This window comes from Dromaius novaehollandiae, chromosome 2 (assembly GCF_036370855.1).
Source record: "Dromaius novaehollandiae isolate bDroNov1 chromosome 2, bDroNov1.hap1, whole genome shotgun sequence".
In the NCBI taxonomy this organism is placed as follows: domain Eukaryota; kingdom Metazoa; phylum Chordata; class Aves; order Casuariiformes; family Dromaiidae; genus Dromaius; species Dromaius novaehollandiae.
In genome coordinates, this window is record NC_088099.1 from 163994897 (window position 1) to 164008037 (window position 13141).

Consider the following 13141-nt stretch of genomic DNA (forward strand, 5'->3'; position numbering starts at 1 on the left):
TAAGTCACAAGAACACAGCCCAGTGAGTGACTGCTCCAGGCAGTCAGCAGGATCAAGCAAGGTGCTAGGTTACATGATTAAAGGCTAATAACAGTGAACACAGACCCAGTGAGGGCTAGGAGAAAAATGGTATGTGGAAGAACCCTAGTAACCCAGACAGTGAAAACCTCATCAGTGAAAATCAGAGCACTGAGCCTGCTACTCCTAAGACCATCAGGGAACGATTAGACCACTGTTGCTGATGTAAAGCCCACCAGGATGAGTCAACCAAAGAAAACTCTCTCCAGAGAAATCCATGCAAACTAAAAGTTATTGCCTAAAGGTGTATAGGACATATTGTGGGATGCATGGGGGGAAAGAATTTGAAGACTGTCTAAAACTTTATTAGGGGATGTTTTAAGGGGATTGTGGGAAAGTGCAAGACTTAATGAGATGTTTAGGGGAAGGAGTAAAGCTAGGGAAAGGGAATGATTGAGGTAGATCAAGTATGGAGGAAAAAGTATGAGAAAACAGAGAGAAAAAGGACCAAAGGGGCCAGTTGTGCATCAGCGTGTTGCTGGTCAGTACATTTGTCTGACTGAGCTCTGTGCTTGATCACCACAGTCTGTCCTATATTCTCATCAAATCCTGTTCCTAACTGTCATCAGTGCGGGCAAGTTCATTATCCTGAGCTTGTGTGTCTGAACATTAATGAACTTCAAGGCAGACTAGATGGCAAGTCGGAAAGGTCTGAGTGCCAGCAACTAGAGTGAGAGGTTGGGAGCCTGATGGGCTCATCTGTATAGGTGCCAGCAGCTGGAGAAGACCAGGATCTGGGTGCTTGGTACTGGGCAGACTGAGACCACCTGATGGAGAGACCCACACTGTGTATGCGTATTCCAATAGCAGCCCTCAATCCTGGTCAGTGAGAGGGGAAGACCAGGATCAAGCCATTCTCGTTCATGTTTCTGTGAGTGCTGGTTAGGTTTATACGGGTCTCGATAAAGGCACCGTTCTCTGTCAGTGCTGCTCCGCACGGCTGCGTGTGCGTGTCTGTGTGCACCGAGTGTGCATGTCCCTGTTGGGAATACGTGCTCAGCCTCGCTCCAGGCTGGACCTGGGGACGCAGAATTGCAGCCGTTGGGCTGGGACATGACAACCCCCCCGGGTCCCGAAGCTAACTGTATTCATCCACCTGTAACACAAGGAAAAGCATCCCATAGGACCAACATATTCTTCAAACAAGGACAAAGCAGAGAGTCCAGTGGGCTTGTGTCTGCTATTCATTTGGGGATGCAACTTCAAAAAGTACAACTGAGTACAGAGAGCTCACAAGGAGGCATGCAAGTTCTGTAGAAATACCATAAAAGTGATGTGGTACCCATTTCCAGCAGGGATGAATCAAGTTGGTATCCAAACATATTCAAAACAAGGCTTGACCTCACATCTCTGGGGTTGTGTTTAAATAGTGTTGGAAAAGCCAATATTAAGTGTAGGGACACCCTGAAAAGTTAGCACTTATCAACCACTATCATACAGCAATATGATGTACCATTTGAAGCTGGGAAACTGGGAAACCATTCTATCTAGATAACCTCTGCATGGAAACACTGGCTGGGGGTGGCTTTACTATTCTGCCATCCGTATAGTGCCAGGGGGTGTACAAACAGCTGCAAAAGAATGCAAGGCCTCTGATGCCCTCTAGCAACTACAGCTAGGAATAAAGGTTGCTTCCTCCTAAGCACGTTTCGCTTGTGCATTCAATGCATATCTGGAAGCACTCTCAAATCCCCATGATCTCAAGAGGAGTTGTTCATGCCAAGTAGCAGAACAGTCTGATCCTGACAACATGAAAACCCAAACTTTCTGGAACAGAACCCAGATATACCTTGTGGCCTACTGAGAAGGATAAAACTTCAATGCTGATGGCAGGAGGCAAGGGTATAAGGTCTCACTAAACCTCTGCAGGAAATCATGGTGATGATGGCTTTCTTGGAACGCAGCTCTTTAATCAACCTGGTTTTGCATTTATCAGAGCAGTGACTGTGTCACTGATGTGGGCATGTGTGTCACACCCATCTCTTCTAATGGGGCCAGACCAAGGTTAAATCTCCCCATTAGCCCAACCCTTGCAGCTCAGCACAGATCTCGGATCACATCCACAACCAATGTGTCAAGATGCTGCAGAAAAGTCACGAGTAACACACAGTGATATCAATCACTCTGATAGCACTTTCTTGCCTTTCTCTTTCAACTAAAAAATAAATGTATCAGGAGCCCTCACAACACGTGTAGACATCAGAGCCATGAATGGGCACCTCTGGGATAGTCTGTAATTTGCATCTTCAGTGGGTAAAATGTCCCATAGGTTCTTGGCAGAGCTGACCACAGGGAACCCATGCACCAGTTGGCAATGGGTAATTTTTTGTCTCACCATAGGCTGCAGCAGGATCTGCTACTTACAGGGGGTCCAGCCAGCCCGATTCCTGGCACACCTCTATCTCCTGGCTGCCCAGGAAGGCCAGGAGCTCCTCTCTCACCCTGAAACAAAGGAAGAAATTAAACAGTGGACAGGTTTTGTGCACTATTGAGGAAAACATGTTGCAATGCAATGAGGATTTACAACAGAGCGTAACATTGATACATCCTGCACATACCCTCTCCTCTAAGAAGCTGTATCAGGTTGAGACAACTTGGACATGTGGGACAATTAGTGGCATGTCATGCCACAAAAACTCCCTCCCTCCTTCACATGGTGCCCCAGCCCACTTCGATGAGCACTGACACAGTCACGATGTACACCACGTCACGCAACACAGCAGCAACACAGCCTCTACAATTAGGTGCAGAGCATCTGATTTCCAACAGCACAGCCTTTTCCTGGGCTGATAACTTCAAAACTTTCCAATTGCCTGCAGGGTATTAGGCACTCCTCATGATTTGGGGAAATGTTAAGCATCACAGCGTGCCTTTCTTTCTCTGCGTTTTTGTGGTAGACAGCTAATCTGCAAACATAGCTAAATACAGATTATTTATCAAGGGAAGATAGAACTGGAAATGTTGGGTTACATCTTAACATTCTCCTTCCCTTTAACAGGATAGGCTTGTTCACAACAGTGTATTAATCCTTTTTTTTCTTTTTTTTCCTCCAAATAGCCCAGTGGTTCTATCACTCCGAATAGCAGACTATACCACAAATGGAGAGACCTCACTTCTGGAAGACTGAATTCTCAGCACTAAAAATTGCAAGGCACAGACAACCATTTGACACTGTTAAATGACAATTATAGACAGAGGGTTAAGAAAGAAAGAGTATGTGTTCAGCTACAGTACTTACATTTAACGTCTGTTCTCTTGTTATAGGGAGAAATATCAAATAAGATTTTTATTGATTGTATTGCAGTTGTGAGATTCAGTCTCATGTTGGCAGCAGACCTGAACCTTATTTATGTTATTTATTATTACACTATTTGCAGATACTACTCTAGAAAAATTGTTATCCATGGATTCTGCCCACCCAAAAGTCAATCTGCAATATCTCCTACTTTTTTCTCTTTCTTCCTTTCTCTTTCTTTCTTTCTTCTTACACTAAGTTTCATTTACAAAGAAATAATACTGCAGTTAGAGCAAATATGTTTTGATTAGTTAAAAGACTCTGGCAGATCCCTATCTGATATTTTGTTCTAGAACATAATTTCAGCCCAAAAAGCTCAACAGTATTTTTCCATGCACAGTTAAGATTCCTAGCATCTCGTCTCGATATTGAATAGCATATTTCATTAGGTTTCTTGCAGTGCTTTTTTTGAATTTTGTATTAGTTCTTATGCTATTATTGTGCCTCTGTTCTGAACTGTCAAAGATATATACAAACACAGTCAAATGCATTTATATAGACTGCAGCAAAACCAAAAGGAAACTTTTCAGAGTAGTTTGATTATTTCAAAAGCATGAGACCTAGAAGGATCTGTTCTTATACTGTTATATCCCTATTATCAACACCCTATTCATCTTTTGATCCTGATCAGGACACAGTCATTTCAATTAAGAGAATTTTTGTCATATCTGTTTGAAGATTCAAACACAATCCGGATGCTCCCAGAAAAAACATTTTTGTTCTTTTATTCCTTTCTCTACTTGCTGTATACTTTTAGGGGAATAAACATTATTTTCAATTGAACAAATTAGTGCTGTTATCTTTAATCAGCTAGCCAGTCTTTTCCTTTGCTACAATATAGGAGAGCAAACCAGTCCTATTGGGAAAGAATAGATTTTCTCCTTGAAACAGGTGAAGGAAATAAGTGGTACAGAGAAGTGCTCTTAAAAGTACTGACAGGTGGCCTCAAGTGCAGCTCATCCTCTAAGCTATGCCAAAGTCTCTCTTGTTGTACGGATTGAAGGTCACGAGGGACAATTTGCTTTGAAAAAGTGTGCGGCATTTAGCCCTTAGTGTTGAATTCACATAATGTTGGAAGAAAAAGTAACATGAGAAGTGAGCACAGTTAACTCATGTCTTAATATCTGCATCTACCGACATTAGAAAAGTAAAAAAGGACCCCTCCCTCTCTAAAAGCCTAGGAAACTTTTGAGTAAAAGTTTCACCAATCCTATTTACCAGTGAAACATAGACCAACTTTTCACCATAGCTTTTCCTCCAGTTCCAACAATGCAGGGAAGCAGGCCACAATGAACAATAAACTCAATTCTCACCTTATGTCCAAAGGGTCCTGGCAAGCCTGGTAGGCCTCTTTCTCCCTAGAATGACAAAGTCAAACCCAGAAAAGAGTCAACACACAGCCAAATAGGAGCCTGCCCTTTGAGAGAGTCAAAGCAAAAGGAGTCCTCACCACCTCACATTGTCCTGATGATATTTTACTGATAACTTGCAAGCAAACGAAATATTTTGTTAACTTCACTAGAATTAAATGCTTTTAGGGAAAGGCAAGCTAGGCATTTTTATATTGGTCACAAAGACTGATACATCCATGTGGTAGTCCCTGAGGATGTCTCCATTTTCAATGGCCAGCATGACACATTAAAGGAGGTTTAATGTTCAGAAATACAGCCTCAGCTCTTTCGCCCTTTAGATGGTACAGTAGGATCCACAGCATTTTGAAGAAACAAGCTTTTGGTGTCTTCAGATAGACAGTCTGTGAGCACTTGCAACAATTCAGCCTAAATCTACACCAAAAATCTATCACTCCCCTGCAGAAGTCATGTTTCTCCAGCTCCCATCAAACCCAGTCCTTCTCGAGTGTGGAGCTTGCCAGTAGTTTACCTGTTCTCCATCTTTACCCTTGCCGGGCAAACCGGGTTCTCCAGCAGGCCCTGGTTCACCAGCTGGACCAGGTACACCTGGTTTTCCTTCTTTTCCTGGATCACCCTGCAGAAGACAATCCACCCGACCTGTTAATCACACCCTAAAGACCATTTATATCTCAGATCTTTCAAAGGGACTAAAAGCTATGTGTTTTTGTCTAGCCTTTTCATCTGAATTTTTCTTAGTATCATAGGAAGTCCTCTTTTAAGGGAAGACTTATCCTTTAGTAATCTCAAGGCAGTTGTAATTTTGCCTAAGAGGAAAACAGCACAACAAAATATACTGAGAACCATCTATATGAGAAAAACTTTGGTTCATACATGACCCTGACGCATTTATATTCAGATGAGGATTTTGAGTCAACAGCCCAAGGTGTCAGAAGAAGGGAAGAAAGGAGGCTGTGCTGGAACATTGTCAGAAAGGGGTCCTTAGCAGGAGAACTCCCTGCCTTCTCTCCTCCATCACTGTCCTGCCTGTTGAAGCTCAGGGACCCATCAGAGGTTTTGGGGGAGTATATAGTTTGTAACTGGGTCAAGGACTCAGGTGGGTCTTGGTAACAGATAACACTATTTGACTGGAGGGGCTGGGATGCATCCCCATTTTGAACCTGTATCCTGCATATATGAGGCCATGTTTCTGATTAATCATTTCTACTCCAGCAACCAAAGATCAGGGCTCCAGAGTGCTGGGCACTGTGTAAAGTAATAGTAAATTACAAACCCCTGGCCTCAGAGAGCTCACTGTCTAGCTATGAGATGACATGTAACAGTTGGGCAAGTCAAAGGAAAACAAGAGTTCACTGGAAAGCTGAAGTAATGGCACAATTACAAGTGCTTATCAAGAAAGCAGAAGTATGTTTCCTAACCAGTGAAAGCCATTTTTCCTTCCAGTTTTGGATTTACGGTAGTAAACGGGCATCTCGGAAGGTACACAAAACACCAAATCCCCACTCTGGGCAGGTGGTGAGGGCAGATGATGATCATTGAATGGAAGTTTAACACTGACTTCACTGTATCCAGTTCTATCTTAGTGGTTTTTATTAGGTAAATTAGAAAGGTACAAGAGGGTGAAATCCTTACAGCATGTGTAATGAAGAAGGCCAGACAAGATGATCTAATGAGCCTGTGTCTTCTAGCAGTCCATGAATCTATGAAATCATTTCGCAGTTCAGGACTGCTTCTGTTGCAGGTTATTTAAAATGCACTTTTATGCGGCCAAAGTAAAATCCATGAAAGAACAAACTCACCTTTTCCCCCTTTTCTCCATCCTTTCCGGGTAGTCCAGGGTCTCCAGGCACTCCCTGGAGAGAAAAGAACTTTGAGGTTTAAAACTTTCTTTTTAGGCAATATTTGATGCTAAAGAAAATGGACAGATCAATGTGTTCAGTACAGCGTATCTGAAGGATTAGTATCAGTTTTACACTTCCCAGTTCAGACAACCTGTAATCCAGAAAACAGCACAGCAGAGCTGTGTACCAAGTACTTAAAGGAGTTATTTTTTTCAAAACAGAAAAGAACTGAACAACTAAAGCAAAAAGTGAGTTAATCCCAGATTCGTTCATTCTCCTTTTATCAACAGCTATTTTTTCCCCTCTGTGAAATCCTCAGCAGTTGCTGGTACATTACAAGAAAACCCCAAATCATCACTTCTGTATCAGAGAAGTCAAAAGTCCCACAATACTCATTTTTTATGTCTAATGTTCCCCAAAGCCATGCACTGAAACACTTAGCTATGTTTATTTTACCTTCTATTTTAGTTTTCAATCTTTTTCATGCTGAGGCAGATCTCAAAGGATTCCTTGCTAAAATATAGGTGATTTACCTCCAAATCAAATACTGTAACTCCATAACTCACTGAAATGAGGCTTAGCATTATGGAATGGTTCTCCATATTAAGATGCTGCGAAATGATGGCTTGGCATCAATAGGATTGGATTGACCTCCTCACAGAATTGATGCAACAATTATTTTCTTTTCTGTACCAATAAAAATGATACCCAAATACCCTAGTTTTCATAGGGACAAATATACCAATGGCAGACTCAGAAGTTTGAGTAAAGGAGCATGAAATGGGAAAAGGTCTTCATTTTGGATATCACCCTCTAGTTTGAAAAGAAATCGCTGCATTAATACAATCAAATCAAATGTAGCGAAGCAATTTGTAGAAAGCTAATTCAAGAGTTCTTGAATTGCCTAGTTGATAAACTCTCCCTTAGAAAACCCTCTGCCCTAAACCACCGTGTCTGAACACATTGTAATACTGGGCCTAACTGCTGTTTTTCACTTACTCCAGCGTAAATCCAGAGGAGCCCCAAGTACTATTTGCACTGGTGGAGCAGGGAGTAGAATTTAGTGAAAGATTTCTACAGAGTCCAGCTCCATCATGCAAAATTTAATGATGGTGATGAACCTCTACCTATTCAAGGACACCACTGTATTGATTTCAAGGCTCTCATTATAGGATCAAGTACTTACATGCTCTCATAATAGAAACGGGAGCCAAGTATCCAATCTTTACATTAAGAAGCCGTGTTTCCAAAAGGAAGGACAAATGGAAATGAGGCACAGGAAACCAAAACAGAGAGACAATAAACACTGCAATTTTTTTCTTGAAGAGCTGGCAGCAAACAATGTTCTGGATGATTTGGTCAGGAATGAAACAGCTCCACGCCTCCTCCCTTGCTACAAATGAACATGGAAATAAGTTTCACGGATACATCGTTCCCAGGCTCCTCCAGATCTTTCAATGTAACCATAAAAAAAGTAACAAGACACAGCCTTTTGAACCTAACAGTACACTCTGGGGAATAGAAAACTGAACACATGAAACAAAGAAATCAGGGCACAGATGGAAAAACAAATACATTGGTGCACACGTACCACATTTCCTGGCAAGCCTCTTGGACCTGGGGGACCCGCTGGTCCAGTCACACCCTGTTTTAGGAAAATGAAATGTGTGTGCATATATAATTCATAAGTGTACCACCACAGAAACAAGAAGCTCCAAATGACATTGGAGTTCATATCAGACCAGGTGTTGCACAAGTGCAAAGCAAAACCCAGCATTTTTGTGAAACACTTTGTAGCATAAAGAAGGATGAAACAATACAAAATGGATGAAGACTCTCCTTGGGAACTTAAAATTACCCACCAAACTAAATCCTAAATCTAGCTCAGATACAGGAAGAAAGGTCTGATCCTGAAACATCAAAAAAACCAGAGAAAAATATGTTGATTTGTCATTAAAATAAAAATCTAGGTCAATACAATATCCTTTGCTGACAATTCTACCCTTCTTTGCTCTGCAGAGCAAAACCTGAAAACACTCCTTTGCACCATATATAGATCAACAGCACAAAGCATTCAGAATGATGTATTTCTGAACTGCACGTCTTTGTCTGCAACTCAGAGCTTTTTAAGATAGAAAAGTCCAGGAGCTCCTAGTCAGCACAGGTGTATGTATGGGGTTACCAAGCTCTGTTTAGACGTTTTCCTCTAGACCTGGGAGGCTGAAGTTGTTATCTCTGCAGTTGTTCATCACCCAGTACTGGCCAGGGTTCATCAGTCATCACAGCTTTGCCAGCCAAAGGAATTCTGCTAGCACTCCTAATCCATCTGCAGATAAAGCAGCCAGGCTATCTAAAGACATCTGCATCAGTAGACTGAAATATTCTAGTTGACTTGATCTGGAGCAGATTACGGAGAAATCCCACCACCTCGTCTACTGGAAGGGCTGGGGAGCAATATCTTGCAGAAGGACAATGCAAACCTTCCACAGCCAGCACAGCTCTTCACAAAGAGAATGTCTTATCTGTTACTTTTGGCTCACTAAAGGAGAATTAAAGATTTCCTCATTTCTGTGTTATTCACAGTCACTTGTCCATGAGCCAACAGAAGTGTGTGGAGCAGTGGCAACATCCTTCCAGCCACCAATTTATTTATATAAAAAAAAAAAATCAATGGATAGATCTGAGTTTGGGGGAAGGGGTTGGCCCTATCACCCCCCCCCCCCAAAAAAAAAAAAAAGGAAAAGAAAAAAGGTTATAGAGTCCCTTAATTCGGAGTAGTAGAGCGCTGGGGAGGGATGAGATGGGAGGTTCAGAGATTAGTGTGAAAGCACTGCTAGAGAGAACCTCTGAGCACAAACCCAAGGAGGAACACTGCGAACACGAAGAGGCAAGAATGAATTTCAGCACACTCAGATGCTTAGTTTGGATTTGCTATAGCTTCTCTCTCCCTGTCACAAACGTCCTCTCTCCAAATCATGATTTCAAATATTTCTTCAAAGTCTCCCTTCACTGGTTACAGAAAAGGCACGTGGCATTTCACGCGGCCACGGAGGGCTTATACTCTGTTACAACAATAAAACAGGATTTGACTCCTTTGCTGTTCTTTAGCACTCAGTCCGACAAGAGCAGCGCTCCTCATGACAAATCCCTCAAACAGTGGTATGTGATGATTCTTCTGGTGACGAGCCTTTATTAAAGAATGCAGAATTGACTAAGAAGTCTAAAGCCAACCGTGACCAAAAACTAATTCTGGCTGATGAGAAGCGAGTTCGCTGCACCAGATGGCTGTCTGGGCTTGGCTGCTATCACAATGCAGTAACAAGCTCTGCAGGCACCTCACCCAGCAAAGAGGGCATTTTATTAGAGAGCGAGAGACTCAACACACGATTTAGAGCTGGACTGATTGGGGCATTGATCTGTTTGCTGCAGCTGTGCCTGTTTGCCCACAAGCAACAACTCTTCTTCCAGCTGCAGCTGAGGATGCGCCCCGTGCACGATCAGCCTGGGACCATAAATCTGCTTCAGAGTCCCTTCAGGTGTGTTGCTGTTGAGGAAAAATGCTTCAAGTGAAGCAGTTACTTACAGTCTCTCCAGGGGCTCCGGCTTCTCCTCGGGCTCCTTTCTGCCCCTTTGTGCCCTGCGCGAAAAAAAAAAAGAAAAGAAAAGGATTCCAGCTGATTAGAAATGGGAAGAAACTGCCTGCCAGACAAAAAGACTCCGAGCCTTCGTGACGCCTGAACATGCACTAGGCAACGGTCTTAGCTAATCAATTCACAAAGGAGTTTAACGGCTGAGGAAATGGCTCCCAGTTCTCTATGCAGCAAGAAAATGATATAAAAATAAAACTCAGACATAAGAAGAATTACTAATGACTGATCAGCTCAGAGGCTGTTTCTCAGGATTCGATGCTGAAACTTGTAGATATACATCTGGGTGAAACTCCTTCCTCTCCTCAGGCTGACCAGCTACTTAAATTCCAGCTGAACTCTGATGGTCTCCCTGTACAGAGGAAGTTGTGCCTGTGATTCTCAAATATGAACAGCAATCATTCAGAAAGGGTCAAGATGCATCACTGTGCAGAGGGTTCGCCTCAGCGCTACATACCTTGTAGCCCTTTCATAACGATTTTGGTAGGACAGAGTAGAGTCTACTCACTGTACTGATCCCCTTTTTAGCATATGCTAGTTAAAATTTGCATTGCATTACTGGTTTCTTCATGATACCGAGACTGCTGTTAACCTGCTTAAGCTGTTGATGCCCAAGTAATATTGGATTATGTGTCTTGGACACAGCACAGATGATGGCACAGCAAACACCCTCTCATGCTGCCATGAAAACACACCTCAGTGGTAACTGATAGCAATAGCTGTGAGCTAAGAAATTTTCAGAAGACACTTCAGACTGTAAATCCATGTCACACAAGCCATGGTGAATTCAGGGCCAAATGGAGCAGGGTTGAATGTGAATGCTCTGGAACATTTTGCTAAAGTACTGTAGCCTCTTACTTGTGAGACGTGTGGCTCAGTGGCATCAACACAAGATGCCCTCCTGAGGGAGCCTGAAGTTGGAAGTCTCTTGGACCACACTGATCAAGCTACAGAGATGCTGTATTTCTCGATTGATTCTCCTTATGTTGCCCTGATGTCTGGCAAGAATAAACACCTCCACAGAAGCCCCTGAACTTACAGAAGTGGGGATGGAGAAATGGGCTGTTGGTGTATAGAGGAAGAATTATTTGAAGTAATCTACATCTTGAAGGTACCCTTCTCTGGTCACATTAAAGATCTTGTTCAAGGTTGGTTCTTACCTCAAGCCCTGCAGGTCCTGGGACCCCCTGTTCACCTGGGACCCCAGGTAATCCCTGCAAAAACAGAAGGGGGAGGTGAAGGAGCTGAAGGAGATTTTTCTCCTTTTTCCCACTGAGGGAAGAAAGCACCATTTTATGGAGGCCATGGCTACACAGGGCTCGCTCTCTCTTCAGAGCTCCCTCCAAAACAAGAGCAAAATAGAAAATAAATGGAGTAGCTAACTCTACAATTTAGCTGGGCCACATCATTTCAAAGGCTGTTAATAAAGCCTATACAAACTTACTATCAGCCAAGCCCTGTCTTGAGATCCCCACAGTCCTCTTCTCAGCCACTAACTCCCAGAGCTATAAATTAGATGCCTAATTCCAACTAGCCAGCTAGCTTCCTGTAGAGTTTATACAAAGCTAGATGTCCTTACACTGCTGTGGCCATTTCTGGTGAAAGAAGCATCCTGACTATAGAAGGAGCCTGTCCCACCATCTCCCTCCAAAAAAGGAGGCCTTCATGTCTTCTCTTTGTTAAACCTCAAAACCAAAACTGAAGAAACACTTTGTTGTGCTTACAGGTTCTCCGTTCGTTCCTCGATCTCCTTTCTCCCCTTTTGGTCCAGGTTCACCCTGATGTAAAATAAGATGAAGAAAGAAATTAAATCTATTTCCATGGCTAGAAGTCCTGCCAGTCCTGTTCTGTAAGAGGGCTCTTTGGATAAGAGATACATTTTTGACATAGAGGAGCTAATATTTGAATCTCTCCTGCTGCATTACACAGAAATCTGGTATTCTTGAGTCCAAAGGAGGACAACACAAAAGGGTTAGGTTGTCTTGTCAGGGGACAACCCGTATGGATATAGTTTTTCTTTTAAAAGATCCTGATGCAAAGGCCTTTGAGATCAACAAATTGAAACTACCATATGAGGCAGTAAGATTCGGACTAGGCTGAAAATGAACACTGCCAGCTAAACGGCTGTGGCTCATGCTTGATGTCTGGACCCTGAAGAGTCAAACTAGAAACCTATGTCCTTTGTGGTTATTTCTTTTATCTAAACTTCTGGGACTGCTATGATACTAATTGTAAAAAACATTTTAACACTGCTCCAGATAACTTTTCGATTTAAAAAGTTAGTACTTTTCCTTCATAGATAATGGCTGTTAAGGAATCTACTGTCCTAAAATTCGATCCGTTCAGAGATGCAGCATTCAATTCTGATTATATTAACAGGCCAGATGATCTAAAATGAAATGCCAGCAGCAAGACGACCAGAGCCCCTGAACTCTGTTGTCTCCCCATAGGACCACAGGCCTAATGTAGTCCTACAACTGGGGAAAGTATCTCATGTAAAGGCGGGGTAAAAGAAGGGTGTTCAGAGTCTCATCTTGAGCACTTTCAGAGATATGGATCACACAGCTTTTCCTGATAACTGGAAAAGTTAGTTCTGTTAACATCTTCATGTACTCAAGTAAATTCCCTTCCCTCTGCAGTGTCAGCACGTTATTTCATGCACTGCCATCACTGACCAACAGGATTAATTTAGGCCTGTTCTTCCTCTTTACACTAAATTGCTCTCTGTTCAGAAGTTCATCAGCTTTGTTCTGAATTCTATAATGATAATCAATAAGCCCATATTTCTGCTTTTTATAAATGGAAAGAGAACAGCACAAAATCATGGAACTATCTGGAATAGGCCAGCCACTGCATGAATACCCACACTGATATATTTTTTATGAACATATGTATTCAGCAGTAGCAATC

The 13141-nt window shown here is 42.5% G+C and overlaps 1 protein-coding gene across 1 annotated transcript in view; it reads right to left on the minus strand.

Annotated features, from left to right (window-relative positions):
* COL22A1 (collagen type XXII alpha 1 chain) overlaps window positions 1-13141 on the minus strand; it is a 236601-nt gene that overhangs the window by 39463 nt on the left and 183997 nt on the right. Inside the window, exons 34-41 of the mRNA XM_026113713.2 lie at window positions 11956-12009; window positions 11392-11445; window positions 10168-10221; window positions 8176-8229; window positions 6543-6596; window positions 5255-5359; window positions 4687-4731; window positions 2443-2520 (exon numbers count right to left, since the gene is read on the minus strand). Of these exons, the coding sequence (XP_025969498.2) occupies window positions 2443-2520; window positions 4687-4731; window positions 5255-5359; window positions 6543-6596; window positions 8176-8229; window positions 10168-10221; window positions 11392-11445; window positions 11956-12009 (498 nt within the window). The remainder of the gene's footprint in view (window positions 1-2442; window positions 2521-4686; window positions 4732-5254; window positions 5360-6542; window positions 6597-8175; window positions 8230-10167; window positions 10222-11391; window positions 11446-11955; window positions 12010-13141) is intronic.